We start from the raw sequence: 26,472 nt of genomic DNA on the forward strand, positions 1-26,472 counted from the left end.
ATATAATAATATTATAAACACTGTAATTCAACATTATATTATTGCATTAAACCAAACAAGCTTACGCAGTATCAGTAGTAATCTCATTTTGAAATCCAAAACGCCTGGATATATTGAAATACTTTATAGTGTTACATAATTTGAACCAAACACGCACCGAGCGAGAAATGTATCGAACCCCCTCAACTATACGGAATTGGAAATTGGCCCTTAAAACCTTTTCCTTACCACTTTTTAATTTCAATTTAAATTTATTTTGAACTAAATTATTTGAATTAAATAAATTGAGAATTTTAGTAATGCTAATACTTTAATTATTAATAAAATCACACTTCCTTCGGCTAAGAAATGGAAAAGATGTGAAATTTGATAAATCAACGAACTAACTATAAATTTCTATTTCAAACAATTAAATGACAGTCTCATTATTATACCATAAACATAAACAATAATTACCAAACCCCAAAACACTATTTTTAAACCTTAATCTTTATTATCATGTCCTAAATCTTAAACTCTAATCTTTCTACGTGTGTATGGCAACACATCAACAATATATTTGGATACTCCAAAGTGGAAGATCCATCACATTTTTCTATGGCTAAAATACATAAAACTCTCATACCAAAACTCGATTTTTCACTTTCTCCCTCTGTCATTTAAAAATCTACACTTTGTCCCATTATAAAATAAAAAATATTCACTTTATCTCCTGCCGTTTGTAATCCGTTAAAGTTCCGTTTATAAAATATTATTATATTTTTTTATGCCAAAAATGTCTTCAGTCTTCTCTCCTGTGAACATGATGAGGGGCAAAATGGTGAGAGGCAAAATGATCATTTTATCATCACAGTTCACATCATACCCTTCGTGAACATTTTTTATTTTATAAGGGGACAAAATGTAGGTTTTTAAATGACGGGGGGAAGTGAAATCAAATTTTGACAGGGAGATTTTATGTAATTTAGCTTTTTTTCTAATTAAAATAATTTTTTTTTGACAATATTGTGGCTTAACATTAATAGGATTGTCAACAGATTGAATAGGAGCAAGATGAGCCCAGCTCAAGCTCGAAAATTATTAGATGCCGACTCCTGTTTGGCTTGAGCTCGTGACGACCTTGGAAAAGTGTAATTGTTCAAGCTAGCTCGCTCCAATTGTTTACAATTCAAATTAAAAATCTCACATTTGATTCATTTCAAAAATTATTATTATTATTATTATTTTGCATAAAAATTTAGTCTAAAAAAGCTTCTGCATGGAATAGAACCCTAAAATTCTGGGTTAGATCTTGCTAATGGTTGTAATCCTACACAGCAATGGGGCTCTTTACAAGTTGACATATAGGTTGTGCCAAAATCCAAATAGTAGAAATTTAGATGTACAACTCTCTATATATAAATATAATACCTACAAAGTATATCATTAAAACATATATGCACTTTAGATAAATTGAGCCAAACACATGCGAGTTCGTTTATTACACAAGCGATTCAATCTTAAAAACCTATTTTTGAGTTGAACACGAGCTGGATTGTGAACCTACGACATCAACAAGCACAAAATTAGCAGATTATTTACATACAACATCACGACAATGAATGAACAAATTTTTTTATCTTCAATAGATAAGAGGGCAATGAGAAGTTAATACAGCCTCTGAGATTTTTCTCACAACTGCAGAGGCCAAAACACACTCGATACAAGCAGGAGAAGCTTCCTCTGAAAAAGCAAAAAAACGTAAAAAAAAGAAAGAAAGAAAGATGAAGAATCATAGTAACTGGCGGAGTTGCTGGTTCTCCTTTCTCAGCATTTGCACTTCTTTCATCAGCGCGTCCTGCTTCTCCAGGACTGCGGCAAGCAAACTCGACATCTCCATCTGTTAATTACAAAATAACAAAAGTTAGAACGAGAGAGAGAAAAGAGAGAGAGAGAGAGCAACAATAGATGGAATAGTAATCGAGCGTTTCCATGATACATAAAAAATTTAGCTAAGTTCTGTTGGTAACCAACTTAAACATAGCACTTTTCTATCAGAAAATAGAAAATTTGAACCTAATAAAATGCTGCGAAGCTCCTCGGAAATTGTTCGCTAATGTGGATTCACTAAAATGGGTTTCTGGAGAAGGATATAAGAATGAAACCATGTGGAGTGTTAAAACATCCATGCATCGGAGAATGTTTCGGAGGCATTAGTTTAAAGCATGCGTTCATTGAGAAGACGCCGAAGGACAATTTGAGGTCGTCAGCAGAGCGAGTACGCGTGGATTGAAGAGCTTCGAGGACATGAAGAACAGTTACGAATCAGCCTACCTCCTGCATGTGGAATTGTCTTAGCAGCTCGATGTGGAGATTCCTCACGTCTTCGTGGATGGACTTCTGAACGGATCCCAAAGTTTCTTCGAGAGTGCGCTGGACAAGCTGAAGCGAAAATGAAGAAGTCGCATGCTGTTGATCTGTTGGTGGACTTACGGTTCGTGATGGTTGAGCTGCGACTCCCTATGTAAATACATAAAACAAACTAGTTTTAATTCCCTGTGATGCTCAGCGAGAGAATAATAAGAGAGTAATATGTCAATTTTATTTATAACAAAACATAGACACATGATAAAAATTGTTAAATTTTGATAATTCTGATGTCCACTTCTTGTGAAAATGTGAGTGGGTTCACTGTTCATGCTTCGATATGTAAAAATCTAGTCATTAAATTGCTCACCAAGGTGCCCCCCGTCGCAGAAGAACTAGCTGCTTCTTGCCTTGATAACAAGCTATTCAGAAGCTCTTCTCTAGTTTCTGCTCCTGTTTTCTTCAATTTCGGTGAACCTATTGCTGAAGCCATTCCTTCACTGAAAGCAGAACTGGTGCTTATTCTCTCAGCATAAGTCGAATATTTCCATGGCAGAGTCGATGCCGCTGATCCTGGTATCTCAGTATTAGCTGTTGACGGTCTAGACTTTGTCTCTGAGGTTGTGGAAACTGCGGTTAGGTTGTAAGCCGACAAAGAATCCAAGAATGCTGACGAGTTTGTATTGTTTGAGAGGGGTTTATTCTGCAGGTTCATAGAACCAATGCTAGGGTTAGATAAAGAGCTCTTTACTGGGTTACTAGTGGAGGAAGATGAATCTTGTAATCCTGCGAACGTGGACCCACTGACTATTGATGTCGAAGGCACAAAGCGTGATAGTGAGGTTTGTTGACGGTGATGAATTAGTTTATCGGGAGTTGGAGAGAGAGATGACTCATTTTTTATCGACAGAACAGGGTTGGATAAAGACTGCGTGTCATCCTACAACAAAGAAAAAGATAAAGAAATCTTAATGATTAACTGTGTTTGAGAGTAAATTTACAACTCAAATTAAATATTATTAGGATAGAAAAAATGATTTAACAGGATCTGATAGCATTTTCAATAGAAGCTATTTTTTGCTAAGCGCCTGTTTGGCTTGGCTGGAAGTGTTATTTGAGTGGAGTTGTTGAAAAGAGGCACTAATAGCATTTTCATTAAAATCTACCCGCCAACTCTCAACCCAAAAAGAAGACAGCTATCAGGTGCAGTAGAAGCAGGAGCTTGAAATTGGAGCTTTTGCTTTGGGGCGCACAAGCGCATGTCAACTTCCTGCCATAGCAAAAGTTTCATACTTAATTTGTTCGCAATACACTTGGGTGGCTTCCCAAGGGTAAAGCTTTCCTAGAGCTGCACCAAACAGATGCTAGGCATAGACAGCAATAAAAAAAGCGAGCTACAGACTAAACAAAACCTGCTTAGAGTTTGAACTGGATCTCCAATCAGATATTGGATGCCCATCAATATTGCCATCATTAAAGGCGAATTTCCTTGTTGAAGTCGAAAACAGTGTAGACTTCTTATCAGCGAGCGCACTATCTTTTTTAGCTTCATCATGTTCATCCCACCAATTACCAAGAGACGGGGTGATTGGCTGAACATCAACTAACGGAGAAAAAACATCCATATCATCCTTTAAATTATAACAACCCCGAGGCGCTTGCAGCCTCGATAAATTTCCTCCAGTGAGTAAACGGCTTCTATGTGGAGTTTCTTCAACAGTAGAAAAATTCGAAGTGTTTGATACCGATGCGCCGCTCGTGCTTGCTGTTAAAGAGGAGCGGAAACTAGATACTGTTGTTGCAGATGACAAGCTTGAGGATGATAAAGAAGGTAATGGGTCTGGCATTAGAACTGATTCTTCGCTGGTGCCTCCAAGAAGAGCAACTTCAGCAGTACAATTGTTCTCGTTTACAATGACGGGCTTCGACCTTTGCCAACATAAGCTTGCAACAGCCTAAAGAAGCAAAGAATCTTCATCAAAAATTCAATCAAGAGAATAATAGTGATATAATATCAAGTAGAAAATAGCTCAGTTGTGTATGACCTTGAGATATCAACCCTAAAAGTATTGGTCAGGTTGATTCACATAATGATCATGCACTTATGCAGTATGAACTCTTTCAAGTACTAGAAACAAGTAAATAGAGTGCAAGAGGAAGTCTTGCTTGATCATAATGGCCCCTTAAGAATAAACCTCATCCTGTGGTAAAAATTCTGACTTGACAGCTTTAAAGCGAAATAACAGAATTATGCTAAACATAGATAGTGCTTTCAAGTATACTGCAGCAAAGTGCTATTTCTTTTGTGAAAAATAATTACCAACAATTACAAGGAAACACATATCACTCTTTGAGAAGGCATCGTAGGTTTCACAAGGTCAATTGTCGGTAGGGACTTGAAAAGGAGAAAATATATAATGGTAGCAATGACAGCCAGATCTCACAGAGATATCATTATTGAAACAAGAATTCGAAGGTGTACTTCTACTACAAAGAGATAGAGAGATCCCCATCTTATTCGTCCAGTTGCCCTATCTGATAGAGAGGTAGAGAGATCCACGCCAATTCTAACTCAAATCTAAAGGGGATTGTCGAACAGCAGAATGCTGGTGAGTGCTATGATATAGCAAGCAGTAGGCAGTGCCCACACAATACAACTATCATAGACAGGCAAGTTATTGCACACCCTTTGTATTGTAATCATTATAATTCCGTACCTCAAATTGCTAAATCTCAAACAAATAATAGGACAGCAACAGAAGCACGATATCATAAGAAATTGGCAAGAATGAATGAATGAATAAAGTTGTTAACACAATGAAAAACATCATTCGTTTAATGGAACATACTAGAAAAAACCAATACCTCTGAGCTACTATATGCACGAAGAACAGTTAAAGGTTGAGGCTTCCCACGAACATCATAGAATACCACACGCCCACTATTTGTTCCAGCAGTAAGTATATTGCCATCATCATTATAAACTAATGATGAGAAAGGTGCCTCATAAGGAATGCAATGTGTGGACCTTCTCGTCCCGGAATCAAACATATACAACTTTTTGTCAAGGCCAACACTAGCAATTATCTACATAATACAAAACAATTTAGTTCATGCAAAAGAACCCCAATATTTTATCTGTCAAAAGGAATACTATCAGAATTGCAAGACCTTGTCACTGGAGGGTGAGAAGCAAACACCAGTTGTAGGTGCAGAATGCTGCTTCAGCCAGGAAACCTGTTAACAATAATTGTGGTAAGCTAACAGAGTACAAAAAAAAAAATTAAATAATGAAACATGACACAGCTAAAATAATAAATGAATTAAGACCACCACAAGAAAAATGGCCTTCTATATTCATCTATTAGTGACCTGCAATCAGACAATGACATAAAAGTTCGATAAAATCTGACAGGACAATGCATTTCAATATCACTCGTGGAGATGCAATAGATTTTTAATCTTATGGTACATCAGGACAAAGCGATATTGAAACTTTAAAGATGACACAAGAGTTTTACAAAAATACAAAGATAGAGAAATCATAAACTTGTAAAATGCCACTGCAGCAAACAGTTTCAAAGTCAGTAATTTAAAATGTTTAAATGTATAAAGATCCATACCTCTTATTAAAACTAAAAAAGTGCAGTAGAAAGAAAAAAACACAGCCACTAGCATCAATCAACTTTGTCCAACACTCAATGTTACGATATATTTTATCTATATTAGGATACTGTGTATTATTGCCTTCTATAGAGTAGAATTATATAGTATGTAATCCTAGTTATACTCTTACTATAGTAGTCATTGTTACTATACTAAGATAATCTCTTGTACTATATATATTCGTTAATACAACTCAAGAGGATATGCTCTTTTGCCTTTCTTACACTCAATCTCCTAGAGGGGGAAAAGAAAATCTTAGCAATGATTTAATGAAAGCTGTAGATTCTGGTAATAAAAGGAAGATGTTACATTGCATGGCACAATAATACGTTACAGCATATAAAAAGCAGCAGCTATTTGTGTTTAGCCAAAAGAGGGGCAAAGCAGAGTTAACTAAAGTAGGACAAGTAAATATCTTTGTATACCTTCGGAGCCCTAGCAGTTGTATCCCAGAGATGTATAGAACCATCATCACCTGCTGTCACCAAAACGTGCCGGCTAAGTCGAGAATAATCAAGCACTCTTAAAACCTGGCCTTACAGCATAAATAGAATTAAATTGTCAGACGCTGAAAATGTGAAACTAGTAGAAATTTCTGTTCAGGGCAAAAGATTATGTAAATAAAAAAAAATATTTTAAAACTAATCACCTGCCCGTTTGGATCTTTGAGTTCAGCAGCACGTGCTCCAGAAGCAAGGTTGTGAAGAATAAGATCACCTTTTACACTGATAGATGCTAAATGCTCATCCTTACAATTATACATAACACCAGTAATTGTATCAGTGTGACCACTAAGCCATTTGATGCAGCGTTTCCTCTGTAAATCCCATATCCTAACGATATGGCCACTTCCACCTGAGCAAAGGTACCTGGAACCCTTATTGCTAAAGCTGACAGCAACTATAGACTCCTGAAAGTAAGGTATGTGAGCTTGAATACTTGCACTAAAAAAGCATGTGCATGTAGTGGGCTTAAATGTTTATATTCCCAGCAAGACTACCTCTATGTCATCTCCAAGATCGGAACCTGCAAGAGGTACCACTCCCATATTTTGACCTTTTTTATGCCAGAGAGAAATCTTCTTATCATCTCCAGCACTTGCAACTACCAAATCTGGAAAAAAAAAAAATATATATATATATATATATATATATATGAAAAAGAGGTATCATGAGTAAGAACAAAGCAGGAACAAGATAACAGATCTTGCCATCACCGGATTCAGAAGGTACAGTCATTAGTGACGTGATTTAGTGCACTGATATTCTCAAGAAGGACAACATGCTTCATTGGCACAAGATTCTTCTATGTTTTACGATTTCACTTGATGGTATACTGCAGTGAAAGATACTTTATGCTATTTATGATTAATATAGGGTTGTTATCATAATCCATGTATTGCCGACATATGCTTATGTCTCTCATCAGTCATCACAATGAATTCGGATCAACCAGCACAACTAAAAGCAGTTTCTATTCAGTTCTATCCATTCAGTGAAAAAAAATAAGAAAATCAATTACAGATCCAATTCGATCAATTCTTCAAAGTTGAAATCAGTTCAAGCCCACTAATGTTTTCCTTAAAATGCAGTACAAATGGCCACGACAAGAAAAGAAATTGGCATAAATATGCTAATAGAGAGAAATTAGCTTTAAGATTCACTTCACTTCCTTTAGCTCCAACCTCCTGTCCTTCTCATTTTACCATGCATTGTCCAGTAAAGAAGAATTCCGAAGTTCAAACAAGCTCCAAACACTTGGATTCAAAAACTCGATGCCACAGATAGTTAAACCACAAAACAGATAAAGGCATGCAAACTTACATAAACTATAGCACCTAGATACAATAACTTCAGAAGCATGTGATTTACTAGTAAGCAAACAGTATCTCTGAAATAGGTACTAGAGCTTTAAATATTTTGATTCTAGTACCTAAATTGAACAATACTCGTAGCATTTTTGACACTGTATTCCATTAAGTAAGAGAATACTCTATGAGACTACAGACCATTGCACCAAACTTATTGTGAATATTGTAAGGTCACGTAGTAAAGTACAAACTTTCAAGTTTGTGTTCCCTTTTCAAAAATTATATAAGTTTAGATACTAAAAAAAAGAAAAGAAACTTTCAAATTCCATCTGTCTACTTTAAGATGCATTATAGTTCAAATAATTTATGTGGGTGTTCGCCGAAAATAAGAGAAAGTCGAGCATTTAACCCAGAAAAATCAAAATTTTCAGTAAATAACAAGCACGAAAAATCCTAATAAGAGCAACAAAGAGGGAAACAAAAACATTACTTGTATGATTCCACTTCACCGAGTTCACTTGGGATCCAGGGGATGGGGAGTAGCTGAGCACGCACGGATCGCCCGAGTCCACCGTAACATCAAACAGCTTCACGGTGTCGCCGCCGCAGGTGGCGAGAAGCGGAGACATCGGATCCACGAACCCCATGCTCTCGCATCAAAAGACAAAAAAAACCCTAGAAATAGGAGAAATGTAGCTCGAATTCAAAAATAAACTACAAAAATCCACCAAATTCTCTTAGAAATCACTCCAAAATAGTAAAAAATTGACGTGGTGATAACTTTTAAGCAATCGATACGAGGTTTAACAACAGGAAGAAGACGATTCAAATTATCAAAAAATAAAGAAAAAAAACCTCTTCTAAGTCTCTCCAAAATCGGGAAAAAATTGACACGGTGATGCACTTTAAGCGATCGAATACGGGATTAGCAACAGGAAGAAGACGATTCAAACTTCGCAAAAATAAAGAAAAATTCGCCAAATCTCTTCGAAATCACTACAAAATGGGGCGTAATCGAGGTGACGATACCTTTATTGGGATCGATCGGAGGTTCGCTTTTAGGGTTTTGGGTGGAGGGTTAGGGTTTTGGTACGTCGCCTGTTGTGTGGGATCTGAGCGAGTGAGAACGAAGGGGGAGCTCGATCGTGGCCGGTACAGGAGAGAGCAAATGCCCTTTGTGGATTCTTACAACAAGGTCCTCCAACTTTTGACTTTTTGTATTAATGGGCCCTTCAGGTTGGGATAATTTAATATTTATCACTATAAATATTAAAATTACAGATTTATCCCTACAAATTTTTAATTATCAAATATGTTTTAAAAGTTTTAAAAAAAATGCAAATATGTTCCTACCAGTTGACTATTGTTATTTGATTATTAAATTTTGACCATTTGAATCATTATACTGTTGTAAAAATTATTATTTTAAAATATTTATAAAACTTATAACTTGTAGTTCATGTAGAATGACATAAAAGTTAGAATTAAAATATATAAAATTAATAAATAATTTAAATATAAGAAATAAATATACAAATTAAAACTTTGTAGAAATAAATATATAATTTTGTCACTTTGTAGGAATATATATATATATATATATATATATATATATATATATATATATATGCAATTAATCTTTTGAATTTGTTACGGTAGATCCTTCCATACTATATTAAAAAAAATTTAAAATTGCACCCTATTAGGTAGTGCTAAATTATAAATTTATCGTTAATTTTTTTGAATTATTATATATTGAAATAGCCTATATCTTTTATATAAGTAGGCCAATTTGCATAAAAAATTCACTTATTTTGGGCTTTTGCAAAATCGGGCCATTTTTTTGGTTTTTGCAGATTCGGTCCGCTTTTTCAGCAAACTGACCAAAATATCCTTATACCTTTTTCTCTTTCCTCTTTCTCTCTCCTCTTTTTTTTCTCTCGTTCTTTTTTCTTTTTCTTCCCAGAGAGCGGCGAAGACGGAGCGGAGGTGCCCTTATATCTTTTCTTTTCTCTTTTTTCTCTCGTTCTTTTTTTTCTTTCTCTTCCCAGAGAGCGGCGAAGACAGAGCGATGTCGCCGCCGGCGCCCCCACCTTCCTCGCCTCCGATCCCCCCAAGGCCGGGCTGTGACTTTTTTTTTTTGCATTTTTCTTTTCTTTTCTTCTCTGACTCTCCTCCACAGTTTCCGACGACGGCGCCTCTCTCGCTCTTCCCTGCCCTTCCCGTCTCTCCTTCTCCCTCCTTCTCTGCTGCCTCCGACGACGATGCATCTTCGCCGACACCGACGCCGACACCGTGGAGATCACTGCGGCGCTGCAGCCTCGGAGTGGGGGGTCTTTAGCGGCGTCGTCACCGACACCGTGGCTATTGACAGAGAGGGTGACAAAAAAAAAAAAAAAAAAAAAATAAAGATAAAAAATTATATAAAAAAAAGGATGAAGATGAAATTGTATCGTTAACTACAAAAAAATTACAAGTTGCACTACTTAAGATGTAAACTGCAGCTTTAAAATAAAAATTACACTTTTTAAATGAAAATTACACTCTTTGAAAGATATTTACACTGTTTCTCTTCTTATTGCACTCTTTTAGATATAAACTGCACCCACTAAGATAAAAATTACACTCTTTAAATGAAAGTTATACTGTTTCTCCTCTTGTTGCACCGTTTCTCCTATTGTTGCACCATTTCTCCTCTTGTTATACTTTTTTTATTTTAAACTACACATCTTTAACAGATATTTATACTGCTTTTCCTCTTGTTGCACTGTTTCTCCTCTTTAGGAGAAGCAGTATAAATATCTGTTAAAGATGTGTAGTTTAAAATAAAAAATAGTATGTACAAGAGGAAGAAATTGTGAACAGAGAAATGGCTGCAACAAGAAAAAACTGCACCCATTTATCTTAAACTGAACCATTTAGTATTTATACTGCTTCGTCCTCTCTGCTTGCACCTGTTTCTCCTCTTGTTGCATGTTTTCCTCTTTTAAAGAGGGAGAAAAAACCAAGTTGCACAAGAGGAGGAAACAGTGCCACAAGAGGAGAAGCAGTTAAAAATATCTGTTAAGAGGTGCAGTCTTAATATAAAAAACAGTCCGACCCCGTTCGCCGCGGCCGCTGCGCTGCGGCGACGGATGGGCTGGGGCCGCGTGCGGACGCGGCGTCTGACGTCGTGTGGAGAAGCAGAAGGGCGCTGTGTCGGCTCGGTTCTGCGCGGCGGCGGGAGGAGAGGCGACGCCGACGAGAGAAGAACTACGCCGCGGCGCTTGGTGCCGGTGCGGTTTGCGCTTCCGCGTCCCCCTCCTGCGCCTGCCGCATCGACTCCTTTCTTTTTTCGCCGGTTGTCTTCATCTCGCTCCAGCCCACCGGTTCACGCGGGTGTGTGCCGCGCGGCGACTGTGGATCGGGCTTGGGGTACGCCGCGGCGGCGGAGGAGAAGGAGGACCGGTCAGGGGCGGGTAGAGAGTGAGAGTTGGAGTGAGGGAGCGACGGAGTGAAGAAGAGTGTTGAGGAGGGAGGCGACGGTGAAGAAGAAGGCGACGGTCGCTTTTTTTTTTGGCGAGAAAAAAAAAAAAGAACGACAGAAACGAAGAGGAGAGAGAAAGAGGAAAGAGAAAAAGTAATAAGGGTATTTTGGTCAGTTTGCTGAAAAAGCGGACCAAATCTGCAAAAACGAAAAATGTGACCCGGTTTTGCAAAAGCCCAAAATATGTGGATTTTTTATGCAAAAAGGCCATATAAGTAAGCTATAGTTTAGTACATTCTACATAGTATTATTTAGAATTATTTTTAATTATAATTTCTTTTTACTAATATTGAAAACTCTTACGATATTATATAACTGTCTATTAACTGTGCATCATTATTAAGTCAAATTTATCAGATAGTAAAATTTAATCGCAATGATTTAAAATTTTGAAAAAAATTGTGATAAATTAAAATTTAATAACTGAAATGTTACTTGCTTTGTAATAATATTGGTGCAAGTTTGTAAATTATAAATAAAATACGGGTGCTTTCCGTAAATTGTGCATAGTCCACATTTTTGCCCTTCGTATCGCCTCGAATTGAAAACCTATTTTCCCTTTTCCCTCCAAAACCCACCGTGCACAGCACCTTCGACCATTTCTCACGAACCCTAACCCTAGATCTCCCTCCTCGGCGAAACCCTAACCCTAACACAAACCCTAAACACTCGTCACTCCGCCCATCCATGGACAACCGGGAGGGGAGGGAGCACCGGAGCGCGGGGGAGCTCGACGACGAGACGATCGCGCGGAGGCGGTCGCGGCGCGTCAGCTTCGCGGAGACCACCGCGGTCCACGTCTTCGACCGTGAGGACGACCTCGAGACCCCGCCGGAGTCGCGCGGCGGCGGCGCCGCCTCCGCCCCCGCCGCGGGGGTCCACGTGGACCAATGCGACAGCGACGACTCGAGGGGTTCGGCGCGCGAGGAAGAGGAGGAGGGGGAGGAGGAAGATGATGGGGAAGAAGATGATGTGGAGCCGGTTAGGTTTATAAGAGACATGGATTTGTTGTCTCCGGGAAGCGCTGTCGGTTCCGTTACCTCAAACGATGGTATTGTCCTTAAAAACTAGAGCTTTCCTATTGCTTTGAATGTTGTTGTATAAGTATCGAGATGTGAATTTGCCTTCTCTTATAAGATTTGGTAGGACAAGTTAATACAAGAGAGTCGCGAAGCTGAAGCTAACATGAGTAGAGCTGAGGGTAAGAGACAAGTGATTGAAGCGAATCTAGCTCTCAGACGAGCTAGGACACGAGTAGAGGCTGCCAATGCTATTTCCTACTAGTCAATACATCAAAATAATCAAAAGAAGTTTTTTAGAAGTTCTTTATTATACACCACATTTAGATTCTGCCAATTGAAGACAATCAAGTATAATCTGATACAACGAAAAAGGGAAGATGAGTAGAAAAACTTATTAGATACCATTGCATTGACTCCGGTATCTCAGGGAGTCACCCATCCTAGAACTACTCCCGTTCTAGCACGCTTAACTCTCTTAACCTTTTGGGTCTAACCATCACTCAAAATGCTTAAACTGGGTTAAGAGTTTTAGCTCTATTATATCTTATATATAGGACTATCTGGGGGTCTCACATTCTCTCCCCTTTTAAGCCCTGACGTCCTCGTCAGGCTCAGATTCATAAGTATCAGGCGATGTGAGACTCGTTTCGCTTGCCTTGTCATTTCGACCCTGGCTCAACTAAGACTCATCTCATACTTCTGACTGGTAATTGGCTCTGATACCAACAGTGATGCCCCGACTTTCTAGAGAGTCACCCATCCTAGGACTACTCCTGTCCTAGCGCACTTAACTTTTTTAACCTTTTGGGCCTAGCCACCAGCTAAAATGCTTAAGTCGGGTTAAGAATTTTAGCCCTATTATATTTATATATAGGACTATTTGGGGTCTCACCGAAGCATTGTTGGGGGAGAGGGAGGGTTTATGATTCTCATCCTGTTGGGATGGGATCATTGAGCCCCACCCGAGAGATTGGAACTGAATGGAATTGAATTCAAAAGATTTCGTTGAATCCCGTTTGCGATCTCTGGTGCATCCAAGTTGTTAAACCCTTCCTCTTCCCCAACATTGTTCTATAATCTTATCATGTTCAATCCAATCCTGGCCCCAAAAACGCCACATTTTTTTCCCATCAATAATTTACAATTGCCTATAAATTTACTTTGCAATTTGTTACTCCTTCCGGCTCCCATATTTCCAATTTAACTAGGTTGTAGTTCTTTTTGATGTTTCCTTGATTAAATCTTTGTGATATATTTTGCCATGCACTTTTGTTAATCTCTCCATTTTATATTAATAATAGTGATTAATGAATTCCAATTCATCTAGATGCACTTACTGGATTCATTTTGACTCTCCCTTTGTCCTATTGCTTTTTATTTGGTTAGATGAAAACTTTTTCGGCCCTGTGTCAACAAGCTTTATTAGATCAGGGCGTCCTTCTGACTCTGGAATGTCGGAGGATAGCAATCACGATATCACGTTGGATTCCACAGCCTTCTCTTTGCATTTCCGCAGTATTGCTCCGCCAGATGACCGTTCTGCCAACTCAGCAGGCAGCCTTCGAACACCTACGACAGATACAGTGCCTACTAGCTCCAGAAATCTTGGAGAACCAGCTGGATTTAAGAAGATATTTGCCAATTCCAAGCTTTCCGATGGAAAGGCGAGTGCTAATAGAGATGGTTTTAGTGATATGAGCTTAGTTGCAGATAATCCAAGCCGGTATGATTATGGCAGACTCTCTCCTACATTAGAAGCTCTGCTTAATGAAGTGAACCAGACTATGATGTCAAGTCCATCAAAAAATGAACTTGGTATTGATGCTTCTGATCATCACATTGATGAGTTTGTTCATGGAAAAGGCTATGTTAAGGGTGATCATCATCTTGATGTGCATATTTCCATGGGCACTCGAATGACTACTGCTGCTGATCAAATTGATAATGACAAGCACCTTTCTGTGAGGGAAGCACAATCCCCTGTCAGTAAATCAGTTGTTAAAAAATCTCAGGTAATGAATTCATTCATTTTAGTTTGGTGCAATTTAGTCTTACATTCATAGTTTCTAGAAATCCCTTCAGCCTTTCAGATATTAACACTATGCTTGATGACTAGGACATTGAAATTTTGTTATTTTATGGGAACTGCGATTTATGTATCTTTTCCAAATCAGAATGTTTTTTGTTCTCATCATGGGGTTTGCTTTGGTTTTTAAGCTGAAAACAGTATGCCTTGTTGAGCAATCTATTTGCGTGGAACCACCATTAAGTTATCTTGTATAGGATTTTCGGTCTTTGAATTGATTCCTAAAGTAGAGAGCAGTTTTAAAAATAGCGCTACATTTCATGCAGTAATACCATATATCTAAGATGTCTTGGAATTTGGCTTTCATTTTTTTTCATTAAAGTATTGACTGGAGAAAAAATTTGGAACAATAAGCAACTGCTGCAATTTCATTTAAGTCATATGTGTCATATGGCGGAGTGTACCAAGTATCATGCCTTATGTTGCTATCTTTATCTTAAGGCATGCTTACTCATGTTTTCTTCCAATGCAATTTCATACTTATCTCTAATTAATTCTTCCAAAATCAGATCATATTTTGCTGGTTTAAGTCTATAGTCCAAATAATAATCTTGATAAATGGTGGCTTAATAATTGATCTGGAACATCTTGAATCGCTTCACTTGTAGGATTACTTCAAAGATGTTCGTGAGGCGATTCCATCTGAAACAGCTACATCCACTGCTGAAAATGCTGTGGTTCCCTCACCCCCATATAGAGCATTTCGAAGCAAAGTTACGTCACAATCTAACGACTTGCACCAATCAGCTTTTGAAGATCAGCAATCTGGAAGCCAGTACAATACTTATTCTTCCCCTCAGTCTGCAGTTCCTGCGCTGGTGCTGAAAGATGGCCAACAAATAGTAGAAGCTGAGAATGGAATGCGAACCCCAAAAGACATTATTCAAGCCTTTCAGTCTCCTTTTAAAGGATCTGTATCATCTTTACGTGCTAAGAGGGAACAGCTCTTTGTTGACTCTGTTGCTCTTTCGCGAAGCCCGATCCGTTCCTTTTCATTGAAGACTGAGCTTCTAAGGCATGATGAGAGAATTTCAGCAATAAAGGATCGCATGTCAAAGCGTAGAATGCCTGGAACACCTATAAATGGCAATTCTAAATTAATGCTGATTGAGAAGAGTCCTGTGCGATTGGAACGTGAATACATTTCAGAAAAGATGGCAGCTGGTCATGTAAATCTTATTGCCGAGGACCCCAGGCAACTTGATCTTGCAGTTATTTCTGAACAGAATGTGATCAATTCTGTTCAAAAGAATAAGTCAAAGGATAACCTTGTGAAATTAGATACCCCAAGCGAAGCTAGAGAACACATATATAATAAGAATAATGAAATTGTTGATAATGCTGTAGACTTGCCTAAAGCCAATTTTACCTCTCATCTATGTGCCTCCCCTACAAACATCAAGGGAAGTCCATTGACTTCTCATACTCTTATAGAGAGGCCCTCTACCCCAAAGGCACGTAGTCCTTCTGTAAGACGAGTTATTTTTCAGCAAAGCAAAACTAGTCAAGCTCCTGACATGTTGCACAAGGTCTCTGATCAAGATATTCAATCTCTTCAAGAATCAACTTCTCCTAAAGATTTTGATTTAGTTGGAAGGAAAAGACGACTAGAGCTGAAGACTGGTGCCAAAGAAGATCGAGCCGGTAAAATAATCAGGAGAGAGGAAAGTCCAACATTCTCTCCTAATCATAGGGTTTCTCCAAGACGAGTCGAGTATGATAATGAAGTTCAAATTGAAGGCCCGTCAACGCAGAAGGATTGGGCTAACGTATGGATTTACGAACGTAACTTGTGTGATAAAGACATTCATATGTATCACACCTGTTGCTTTTTCAGGAATTTTGTGTCTTTTATGTTTTCTGTGGGTTGAAGTTTAAAAGCTGGTAAGACTGAAATTTGGTAATTTCTTGCAGATATTCTCTGATGTCCTTGAAGCAACAAAAGTAGTATTTTCAGCATCCATCAGTGTACTTAATTTGAAAGAGGTATAGTCCCTGACATTTAAAACATTCATTGGTTTCATAGCTAATGTTGATAACAGATTGTACAAAAGATGACAGTGAGGAAGTTATGTTATTCCAACAACAGATTTGTTGTGATATTCTCCTGTTTCATTTTTGAAGTCTTCCACCTTATGATACTTGCTATGTTGTGTCTTTAAGTTAGAAGTAAAAAAATTCCAGAGAGCAAAATTTTTTCCTTCGCCTAGACTACATGTCTATTTAGAGTTACACTTGGAGTACTCAAGCATAATTTTCTTACATCAGGTAAATTACTTTAAGCTGACCTGATATTATTTTAATATTGTTGGATTACTTGGATGATGATAATCTAATATATGGTGCATGCCAATTTTAAACGAGTAATTTGCTTGCTTCAGTGCCAATTTTAAACGAGTAATTTGCTTGCTTCAGAATGTGGAAGATGGAGCTCTCTGCCAACTGACAATAATCTGACTCATTTTAGTTGGTTTTGGGGTTCTTAATTTCCACATAAAATATTCCCAAAGCAAGTGTTCTGTTGAAAAAACTTTAATACTGTTTGAGCTTAATAACTGACCACCTTAGAAAATTTATTTTTGGGAGTTCTTCAGATAAATTATGTGCATAACAAAAATTAAGAGAAATGCACCTTCTTGTAGTAATTTTACTTGCCATTTCTTCCCTTGTCCTATGAGCCATACAGCAAATACGAACCAAACAGCAAAGAAATAAAGCAATTTTTATTTTCAAGGAAGCAAAAGATGACAAACATTTCCTTGAATTGGTTGTCCTGTGAATATTCCTTTGAATTGTCTTTCTTGCAACCTAGCAGTTTTCCATGGCTCTAATTGGAAATTTGATAACTTTCCATCAGATGGCTTTTTTTTTTTATTTAAGTAATTTTCAAATTAGTTCAATGAATAGATATTGCTAAATTTTGGTGAACCTTTTTAATTTGATGAGCTAAACGTAAGGGCTTGATGTTTTTCTTCTTCATATTGAAGCTTGATAATTTAGAAGACTTGTTGGGTGAGCTGCAGAGGGCGATAAAATATGATAGGCTTTCTACTTCCCTGGTATGTTATGAGGTTTTCATATTAATGTCATATTTTTCGGAAAGCTTAGCTGCTCATTATTGTTTGATAATTTTGTTGTTGAGTGCTACTTAAGTGTCATGGTACTAACTGTTGTCCGCTAATCAGGAACAATTCTTTGTTATTCCAGAGAAATCATGATCGGCTGGGTGATCAACAACCGCAGAGGTATATTAAGCTTTTGAAGAGGGTATCTTTCGTTTATCCCTAGCTTGGAGTGTGAGTTGATAAGAAGTGTGGAAAATGACTATATTATTGCTGTGCAGAGTAGTAGAAGCAAGATTATTGCAAGTTAAGCTTTTATACGAGCAAGCAAAATTGCAGCTAAATCGCTTGAAGCTAGATAGATTACGCGTAAGCTCTTATATCCTCTTTCCCCCTTTGTCAATGGATTTAAGGTTCTTGCTTTTGTAAATTCGACATTCTTTCTTTTGATTGCAGAATAAAGCGCAACTAATTCAATTTGGAGTACAAGAATGCTCTACTCTGAAATGGAAGATTTCACAGCTCTCTCTTCCAAGCACAAAATCTACAGAAACAACAAATAACCATTGTTACTCAATTTCATGCACTTCTAGTAGTAAAAATCAGGTGGATGCGTCTTTTGTCCTTGTGTTTACACAATTATTTTCTGGAAAGTTATATAGCTTGGATGGTTTTTGTAAATCAGTCTTTGCCTTCTTCAACTTGGATGGTTTTTGTAAATCAGTCTTTGCCTTCTTCAACTTGCGACACTTCACATTTATGTTGGAATTCCTCAAAACATGTTTGGTTTTCTACCGCCTTACTTACCATATATACATGGTGAAACTGCATGTAGACATAGCTTACTAGTTTAAACTGCATGCAGGCATATCTCCAACATTTTCTTTTACTTTAATGGTGAAAGTAAACAACAGTGTACTAGTCTGTTGCTTAATATGCCTTATTTCTTTCATTTCTTATTAACAGTATGCTATTCCTTTTCTTTTTTATACATTTTTCTTATGCATGCTAGTATGTTTAGTCAGATTATAGGACCTCACAACGAACTTGTTCGAGGATTCTTTGCCTTTTAGCTTATGCAGACCTTCTTCTCTTCCTTTTTTCTTCTGTGGACTGGATTTGTTAAACTTGTATCTGATGATGCTTTTCCAGGAGGAACTTGACAGAGTAACACTGATGAGGCACGAAAAGAAAGTGCTAGAACAAAAAACGGAGCTGTTAACGAAGTCCCTTGAAGTTTTTTGTAAGATTAAAGAGAGCCTTAGTTGCGATAGGGTAATTAAAGTTGCCACAGAGAATTTGAGGATGAGAAATTGTTGTAGAAGAATCCACCAAGATTTGCAGGTAAACCTTATGAATTTCACCAACTTGATTTGACATGCTATCTTTCAATTAATTATGTTTCTAACAGATATTTGGTTCATCTAGTTATGGAAGTTGAGTGACATAGTAAGAACGCAAGATCAACGGGAGATTGTTCTCAATTATTGCAATTTTCTCTTTCTAAGGTGATTATTTCTGGTGCCGTTTCTACATCGTGGGTACAGTTGAGAAAATATTCTAACTTCCTCTCTTGTAATACCTGATAGGTTTACTATAAGAACAGGAGGAGTTTCAAATATTGTCTGCGCCAACATTGTGTTGAATGAAGGCATAGTGGAAAAGGTTGTTAATCTATGATTATCTTGTTGGCTCTCCAGCCTAGTATTATTGAATCTTTTTAAATATCATGTTTTCTTCTGATATAATGGTAACGTTGTCCAGACTTACCCAAACATGAATGCAAGTAAGGCTGTTGAATTTGTATTCAGAGGCAGGCATGAGCAAAGAGTTGACAGCTCAAAATGTCTTCCTACGAAGACACTGGTGCGTAATGTTTTAATCATTAGGTCTTATTTGAGTTTTTCACAAGTTCATCAACTATTATTACTCGGAGACTTCCCATTCTTTCTTGTAGAACTAAAAGTTGATCAGATGTAATTATGTCCTAACTTCCAATGTCTCCCATTTTTCTGTAATTAACTTTCTTTTGGCAGCTATTATTGTTAATCACAAAACGCTTTAACTTATGTTTCTGGTTTCATGAAGAATTGGTTTCATATGAATTTTAATTTAAGTTAGATCCTCGATGTACTACTACCGAGTTTCTGATTTCACTTGTATAGTCTCATTTTTAGTCTCACGCTCCCATTTGACTTCACGTGTCTCATGATAAATGAAATGCTTAAGTGGGTCGGCCATTGTTGCAGGAAATCAGCATGCTTTTGGGTAACGTAGTCAATGTGCTCGAGGAAGTGCAAACTGCCAGAATGGAGTTGTTAAATCTAGCCTGCTCAACCTTCGAATTTCAACCTGGGAATACATGTCTGTTTTCTAACCCTTTCCATTTATTCTCTTGCACTTCAAAAATGTCTTTTAGTTTTATTATCGTCGTCAAGGAAGAACATATCACATCGTTTTTCTCCCGCATGGAAGGATACAAAATAAAAGTTGATATCTGTTGGGAAACACTGTTAATCAAATTAACTGACAGCACCTTGACAAGAAATTCATAGAAAATATCAACAACTTGCGTATATCATGCACTAAGATGATTTTACTAAACAGATAATAAGAAAGTGGTAAGCACCTATAACTACTATGAGGCAGCCGCATCAAAAGTGAGTACTCTGTTGCTTTTCAATTGTTGGTTGAATTTATCATTATAAATGGAAATCAATATGTTATAATCAGTACAGGACATATGGTATATGATGTCCCAATAGTCTCATGTTGGATGGAAAAAATTATGTGTATGTATATAAGGGCTAAGCATTCTCGTAGAAATAATTTGGACTTGTGCATTATGGGTTGATGGTTTGGGCATAACAAGTTGTTAATACTATCGGGCTGGATCGTTATATTTGGTATTAAAGCCAAATTACTAGCCGAAAGTGTGGACATGTCTCATATCCTTGGTGATTATGGAATATGTGTGTGATTGGGCATAAGAAGGACGTTAGGCCTTAATAGGGTGAGTTAATAATTCCTCGATAGCCCTATAGTGGATGGTAAAAGTACTATGCGTGTGTAATGTGTATATAAGGGCTAAACTCTCTAGTATATGATAACTTGGATTTAGCAAAGTTGGGCTGGTGGTTTGGATGCAACAAGTTGCCAGTAATAGTGGGCTGAGCTGTTACATAGTAATTTCTGGCTTGATCTAGATCTCGAATTTACTATTCATTTATATGGCATCAGTCTAGTTTCATGACAAATAAAACATATTAGATATTCGATGCCCCAAAAATGTCCCAAGACTTCAAAAATATATGTTTCTGGGACTTCCAGAGAATTATTATTTAAAATTAAGACATAATAAACTACATCAATTTAACGCCATTTGCATGCTAACATTGTGTGGTTCCATTCTTTCCAGTGGGAAGACTCGAGCTATTGCTTTGTTTCATGGACTTGAGGAGTGGTCGGAAGCTAACCTTGGCCCTCGACATGACGGACTTAAACAGGTGAGGCAAATCCTAGAAACGAAGGAATAATGCAGGGAAGTCTGGTAGAATATCTGTGATTTTCACTTCGACCCCTAAAATTTTTTAGCCTACATCTTGCCTCCCCTAGTTTAAATACCTATATGTTACTGCAGTAAATTACAAAATATCATTTCTTTGCCTCCTCAACCAGTTTTCCGTTCGGTGGTATCTCTCACTTTGCTTACATGTCACTGGGTTTGCTTATAGGCTTTCTAATATCCGCAGGGGAATGTGAAAATTGTGAACCTTAAATGAACTTTCTATAGATGCGTATAATGATGTCACTCGTAATAACACACTGTTTATATGAACAGCGCAACATACCCATCTGAGCCATCAGAGTTACAGATTGAGATTCGCAGATCTCAGACGACACAACCGCCAAAAGTATTGGATGAGATATTGGCAGCTGTAAAGAATCTTCAAAGCGGACGTCCGGTGATCCTAAAGCTTTGCCGTTTGATATCCAATCTTGTTCGCTCTTCATCGAACTGACTAGTGGTGATCCAGCGTATGTTGGGTAGTGTACTGCTGTTGTTGTAGTTCATGCAGTTTGTAGCCGGCTTTTTAACTGCTGGAGTTCTTGAATCTTGTTCGAATTTTTTGGTGCCGGTAAATGTTGTAATGCTGATTGTGAAACTGCAGTTTAGAGTGTCTAATCCCAGAAGATGCATTAGGATGGCACTCTGATCTGGAGATGGTCTGCCAAATCTAAATTTTGTAAAATATTTTTAGGGTAAATCTCACTTTTGGTGATATTTTGGTCCTCAAATTTTAATTTGTTGCAGTTTTTGGCTCGAATATTTTGAATTGTTACAATTAAATCTCATAACCTAACTTAGTTTGTTAATATTGATAAACTAAGGAAGCTATCCGTGCATTGCAGCGGGCTGATGTTATAGAAGACAGAAGATTCACAAAGTAAAAATTTTAATTTTTTTGAATTGTCGTAAGGCATTAATAAATAAAGATAATATTTATTAATATATATATAAATAGAATAGATGAAATAGATATACGTACAGATGTAACAAAACTTATAATTTTAGTAAATAAATTATAAAAAATAGTAATGAAAGAAGCAGTAATAGAGTTATTAGTTATTACTCTATATGCATTTTGATCGCACTGTCGATGGCGGGGAGATGAATTCCCATCTCCACATCATCTTTGCCGCCAATGTCAATGTCGAGCTTTTTTTCGTCATAGTCATGCTGATTCCGTGCAAATCTCTCCAAATCTACCACTTTTTTCCCCTCATTGACTCCAAATCTATTTCTATTTTTCTTTCGATGTCGTGCCGTAATCTGTAGAACCCTAATTTCAATCCATATACAATTTAAAAACAGGAAGAGAAAAAAATTTTAAAAATTATAAAATATGAACCTTTCTTATGCGCCAAAAAAAAAAGAAAAAATAATACAAAGAAATCTTAGTTTACTTATTTTTTCTTATGAAAGCAATTTGTTTATATGAAATTAGACCGTGTGACCACATTAATTGAGATGTAAGCGGGTGAGAAGACGAAGTATCATGTAGAAATGGGATGAGAAAACGAAACATCAAAAAGTGAGAAAAGAGGAGAAAATAAGGATTAAGCAGGAACTGCCACGTGGCACATTTTATAAGAAATAATGTATAAATAAATAAAAATAAATAAATAGATAGATAGATGTAAAAGATATAGATTATTGACGCATACTAGATTTGAAAGTATTATGATTGAAGATCCGATATTAATTAAAATGTTATATCATTTCTACGTAAATAATATGTCAATATTTTCATGTATGTTTAGCTTCCTGCGGATCTTATTCAAGCAGCAAAGTGGATTTTGCAGCTTATTGTGCACAGTGATATCAATGTATCAGAGAGCTATGTTGAACTTTTTTTTTTTTTTAATCCGTTAATGCTCAAAACGAAATTATCATAAGCTAATGCATTTTTTGCGATGATTTTTTTTTTTTTATAGGTTGAGAGTTCGACCGCCACGTGTATGTCAATATACCAACCTCTACATGAGCAATAAAAAAAATCTCAAATGCCTTAAAAAAAAGAAAAAAAAGAAAAATAGGTTTGTATTTAGGTGAAAATTACAATAGGACCAAATTACAAAATTGGAAAACGACAGGGACTGTCTATAAATTTTACCCAAAAATTCGCCATTAGTAGGAGGATCAAGCACCATCATCGACGCACACAACCCCATCGCCCTTCTCTCTCCTCTCGATCTCTAATCCCCTGCGAAACCCTAAATCTCAAGTCCCTCCATCTCTCCCTCTTCCCCCTTTGCCCAGGTAAAATCCCTTTCCCGATCTCCAGATTATTCCCCTTTTCTATCTCAAATTCATGGTTTCCCCAATTCGTACTGTTGTTGGTGCTCGATTCGGTTTTGATTCGGCGTGATTTGATCTAAGTTTCATCGAATTCGTGTTTACTTTCGCTTTTCTCTCTGTAATCGTGTTCCAATCGTAGTTCTTTTGATAGATTAGATTATTCTAGGGATTTTTATTTTATTTTTTTTAACCTTATGTCACTGTTTTGGGCTCTTTTGTTCTTTGGATTAGTGTTTTTATTGCTTTTGCGTTTAAGATCCCTTGTATTGTTTGATGAGTTTATGTAATTTTCCATGCATTAATCTCGTGGACGAACTAACTCTTCCTCTTTTTTTTGTTTTTTGTTTTTTTGTTTTACTTTGTAGATGATTTCAAGTTAAAGAGTTAGTAGCAGTTTCTAGGGTTTCTAGCTCTGTTGCTTCAATTGGTAAGCACTATTGCAGCTACTGATGTAGTTGGAATTAATGCAAAATTTGCTTTAATTATTATATCTATTCCTTTTTCCTACTCTTCGTAGTGCGAAAGTTCGAATCTTTGTTGGTTTCATGTAGCATAAGCTCATAGATTGTAATTTGGTTGAAGAAAAAAAGAGGAAAAAACAAACAAAAAGGAAGAAAAAGAAAGGGAAATGTACAAAGGTGGGCTTGATAGATTTAAGAAAGCCCAATCGTTGGAGCCGTTCGCGGTGACCCTCAATTCGGCTACTAAAACTTCTTCGAATCCTCCCGCTGAAGCGCTCGCTTCGAAGAATTCCCTTCCGACCCAAAATCGGCTGCAGCAGCAAGCTGTTTCCAAACCGGCTGCTCCGGAAGCCGTTCCTCCTCCTCCGGCTTCGCATACCACCCAAATTGGTGGGGGGCAGTCCAGCTGGCAGCCGCCGGATTGGGCGATTGAGCCCCGGCCGGGAGTTTATTATCTCGAGGTTTTGAAGGATGGGGAGGTCATCGATCGGATAAATCTCGACAAGAGGAGGCATATTTTCGGGCGGCAGTTCCCGACTTGTGATTTCGTGTTGGATCACCAATCCGTGTCGCGTCAGCATGCGGCTGTCGTTCCCCACAAGAACGGAAGGTTAGGTTTTGCCGTTTTATTCTTTTACATTAGCAGCAACCTTTCTTTTGTCGGATCATTGCTTTTTAAGAAACGATAGAGTTTGCATGCTAACCAACAATAATGACTTATGAGAACAGAGAAGACCATCCACTTGCGCACAATTGTATGACATTTGGCTTTGAACAAAGGAAAACATAGGGTAGCTAAATGACGCCAAAGGGATTCTTTATGCACTCCTTTTGGAGGCAAAGTAAAGAAACTAATTAATGTGTGTTGTCACAGTGCCAATTTAGCTGTGCTTGTGCACGTGGTTTCAGGCGTAGTTACCTCTGGTAGAGCATTTTGCAAATAGAAAGGTTTAGAGCTTCTGTTTTGGTGGGAAGCTGTAATTAGATACCAGGCCCCAGAATGAAGCTCCAATTTGGAGTTTCTGTTTCCACCTTAGAGAGAAGCTGTTGGGGTGATTTTAATGTAGCGCCCGTTTGGCCACATGGTTAGAGCCGCGTTTGTGGCACGCAACTGCAACAAAGTGGGAATGTGAGAAAGCTCCAAATCAGAGCTTTTCTCTGCTAGACATGCGGCACGGTCCCCGAGGGGGCCGCTCTGCTAGGCCTATCAAGGCCGTAGTGCTTCTTCTTGGAGCGCTGCTTAAACAGCATTAAACTGAATTTCGAAACCAAGATCTTCTTATTGTAACTGTCGTTCTTGTGCCTCCTACGGTTTTTACAGCATATATGTGATCGATCTGGGATCAGTTCATGGTACATTTGTCGCAAGTGAGAGACTGACAAAAGACAACCCAGTTGAGCTGGAAGTTGGGCAATCTTTGCGGTTCGCTGCGTCGACTAGAAGTTACATTTTACGCAAGAACGCAGCTGCTCTTTTCCCGAAACCCGCAATTTCTACTGAGCTAAATTTACCTTCCCCTCCCGACCCCAATGATGAAGACGGTGTTGTAGCATATAATACGATACTCAACCGCTATGGGATCAGTAAATCCGATCTCTCCTCGAATTCGAAAAGCACATCAAGCGGAACTGACGACAACCGTATGCAAGGAAGACCTGCTAAGAGAAGTAAAAGGCTAAGCGTCGCATTCAAGGATCAGGTCGGAGGAGAATTGGTCGAAGTAGTTGGAATATCGGACGGTGCGGATGTCGAGACCGAGCCTGGCCCTATCGGCGTAAAGGAAGGGAGTCTTGTGGGCAAATACGAATCCCTCATACAAATTACAGTAATACCGAAAGGAAAGGAACAGGTGCCGCCGCCCACAGAAAATGTATCCCCCAAGGGTGTAACCGAAAAGCTCCAGCAAGTGTTGAACAAAGTGAAGAGCAATCCGAAAAGCGGGATTTACGACGGCCTTTACGGGGATTCCTTATCTGGTAAAGCTGCTTCTTCTTGGGCATACAAAGGCGCCGAAGAAAAGCCCGTGAGTGAAAAACCTGTTGTGATTACGGCAGATGAAACCGAAAGCGACGATTTGTTCGGCGATTCTTGATAATGGAGAAAAACTGCTCTTAAATGTTTGGGTTGTTCACGAGTACCCGATGAACACTGCGCGAGATCCCTGCTTTGCCTGAGAGATTTTTGTTTAATTCCCCAAAGTATGCCCTACAATACCTTATGTTGTTCGATAGCGGATTCGGATTGTATCGGCGACTCTTGAATGATGAATTAATTTTTCCTAGCTTGAAATGTGAACTGAATCAAACCTTTCCATTCTTTTGATTCGTCACTTGGAGCATCATCGGAGTTTACCTCTGTAGTTGTTTTTTGTTATTTAAACAACTAAAAATTCTATATAATTTGATGTTCTAGGATATGAACTTGTCTTTTGTTGTTGTGGTTCGGAAACTTGTAATGCTACTGGACCAAGTGGTGGATGATAATTTTTTTAAAGAAAAAATTTGAAAGCATGGCCCATTGTGCCATACTGTGCTAATAAGATTTAGCAACCCCTTTTTTTTTAAAAAAAAAATAGCCAATAGTTACTTAACAAAGTGTAAAATTTTTAATATATAGAGAGAGAGAGAGA

At 37.8% G+C, this 26,472-nt stretch overlaps 3 protein-coding genes across 6 annotated transcripts; 2 read left to right on the forward strand and 1 right to left on the reverse strand.

Annotated features, from left to right (window-relative positions):
- LOC109720536 (protein NEDD1) lies at nucleotides 1,599-9,009 on the reverse strand. 2 transcript variants are annotated; one of them, XM_020247721.1, is made up of 12 exons: nucleotides 8,852-9,009; nucleotides 8,313-8,497; nucleotides 7,013-7,125; nucleotides 6,662-6,922; nucleotides 6,438-6,542; nucleotides 5,518-5,583; nucleotides 5,212-5,433; nucleotides 3,759-4,301; nucleotides 3,155-3,286; nucleotides 2,717-3,049; nucleotides 2,314-2,499; nucleotides 1,599-1,879 (listed from the first exon to the last, which is right to left on the reverse strand). In XM_020247721.1, the coding sequence occupies exons 2-12, from the start codon at nucleotides 8,467-8,469 to the stop codon at nucleotides 1,772-1,774; spliced, it is 2,226 nt and encodes a 741-aa protein (XP_020103310.1). In that variant the 5' UTR covers nucleotides 8,470-8,497; nucleotides 8,852-9,009; the 3' UTR covers nucleotides 1,599-1,771. The 2 variants fall into 2 exon arrangements, with proteins under 2 accessions (XP_020103310.1, XP_020103309.1); XM_020247720.1 differs by having other exon boundaries at nucleotides 2,717-3,286; nucleotides 8,852-9,008.
- LOC109719897 lies at nucleotides 11,914-21,801 on the forward strand. Its single transcript, XM_020246734.1, has 15 exons — nucleotides 11,914-12,399; nucleotides 13,757-14,382; nucleotides 15,065-16,225; nucleotides 16,371-16,442; nucleotides 17,444-17,515; nucleotides 17,664-17,701; nucleotides 17,800-17,887; nucleotides 17,975-18,124; nucleotides 18,671-18,862; nucleotides 18,947-19,026; nucleotides 19,108-19,183; nucleotides 19,283-19,384; nucleotides 19,768-19,882; nucleotides 20,937-21,024; nucleotides 21,360-21,801. Exons 1-15 carry the CDS (start codon nucleotides 12,036-12,038, stop codon nucleotides 21,538-21,540), a joined length of 3,405 nt encoding a protein of 1,134 aa, XP_020102323.1. The 5' UTR covers nucleotides 11,914-12,035; the 3' UTR covers nucleotides 21,541-21,801.
- LOC109720540 (nuclear inhibitor of protein phosphatase 1) lies at nucleotides 23,199-26,257 on the forward strand. 3 transcript variants are annotated; one of them, XM_020247736.1, is made up of 4 exons: nucleotides 23,199-23,342; nucleotides 23,747-23,808; nucleotides 23,899-24,452; nucleotides 25,164-26,257. In XM_020247736.1, the coding sequence occupies exons 3-4, from the start codon at nucleotides 24,010-24,012 to the stop codon at nucleotides 25,933-25,935; spliced, it is 1,215 nt and encodes a 404-aa protein (XP_020103325.1). In that variant the 5' UTR covers nucleotides 23,199-23,342; nucleotides 23,747-23,808; nucleotides 23,899-24,009; the 3' UTR covers nucleotides 25,936-26,257. The 3 variants fall into 3 exon arrangements, with proteins under 3 accessions (XP_020103325.1, XP_020103326.1, XP_020103327.1); XM_020247737.1 differs by having other exon boundaries at nucleotides 23,933-24,452; XM_020247738.1 differs by having other exon boundaries at nucleotides 23,964-24,452.

The sequence above is a fragment of the Ananas comosus genome, linkage group 14 (assembly GCF_001540865.1).
Source record: "Ananas comosus cultivar F153 linkage group 14, ASM154086v1, whole genome shotgun sequence".
NCBI classification, from domain to species: Eukaryota; Viridiplantae; Streptophyta; class Magnoliopsida; order Poales; family Bromeliaceae; genus Ananas; species Ananas comosus.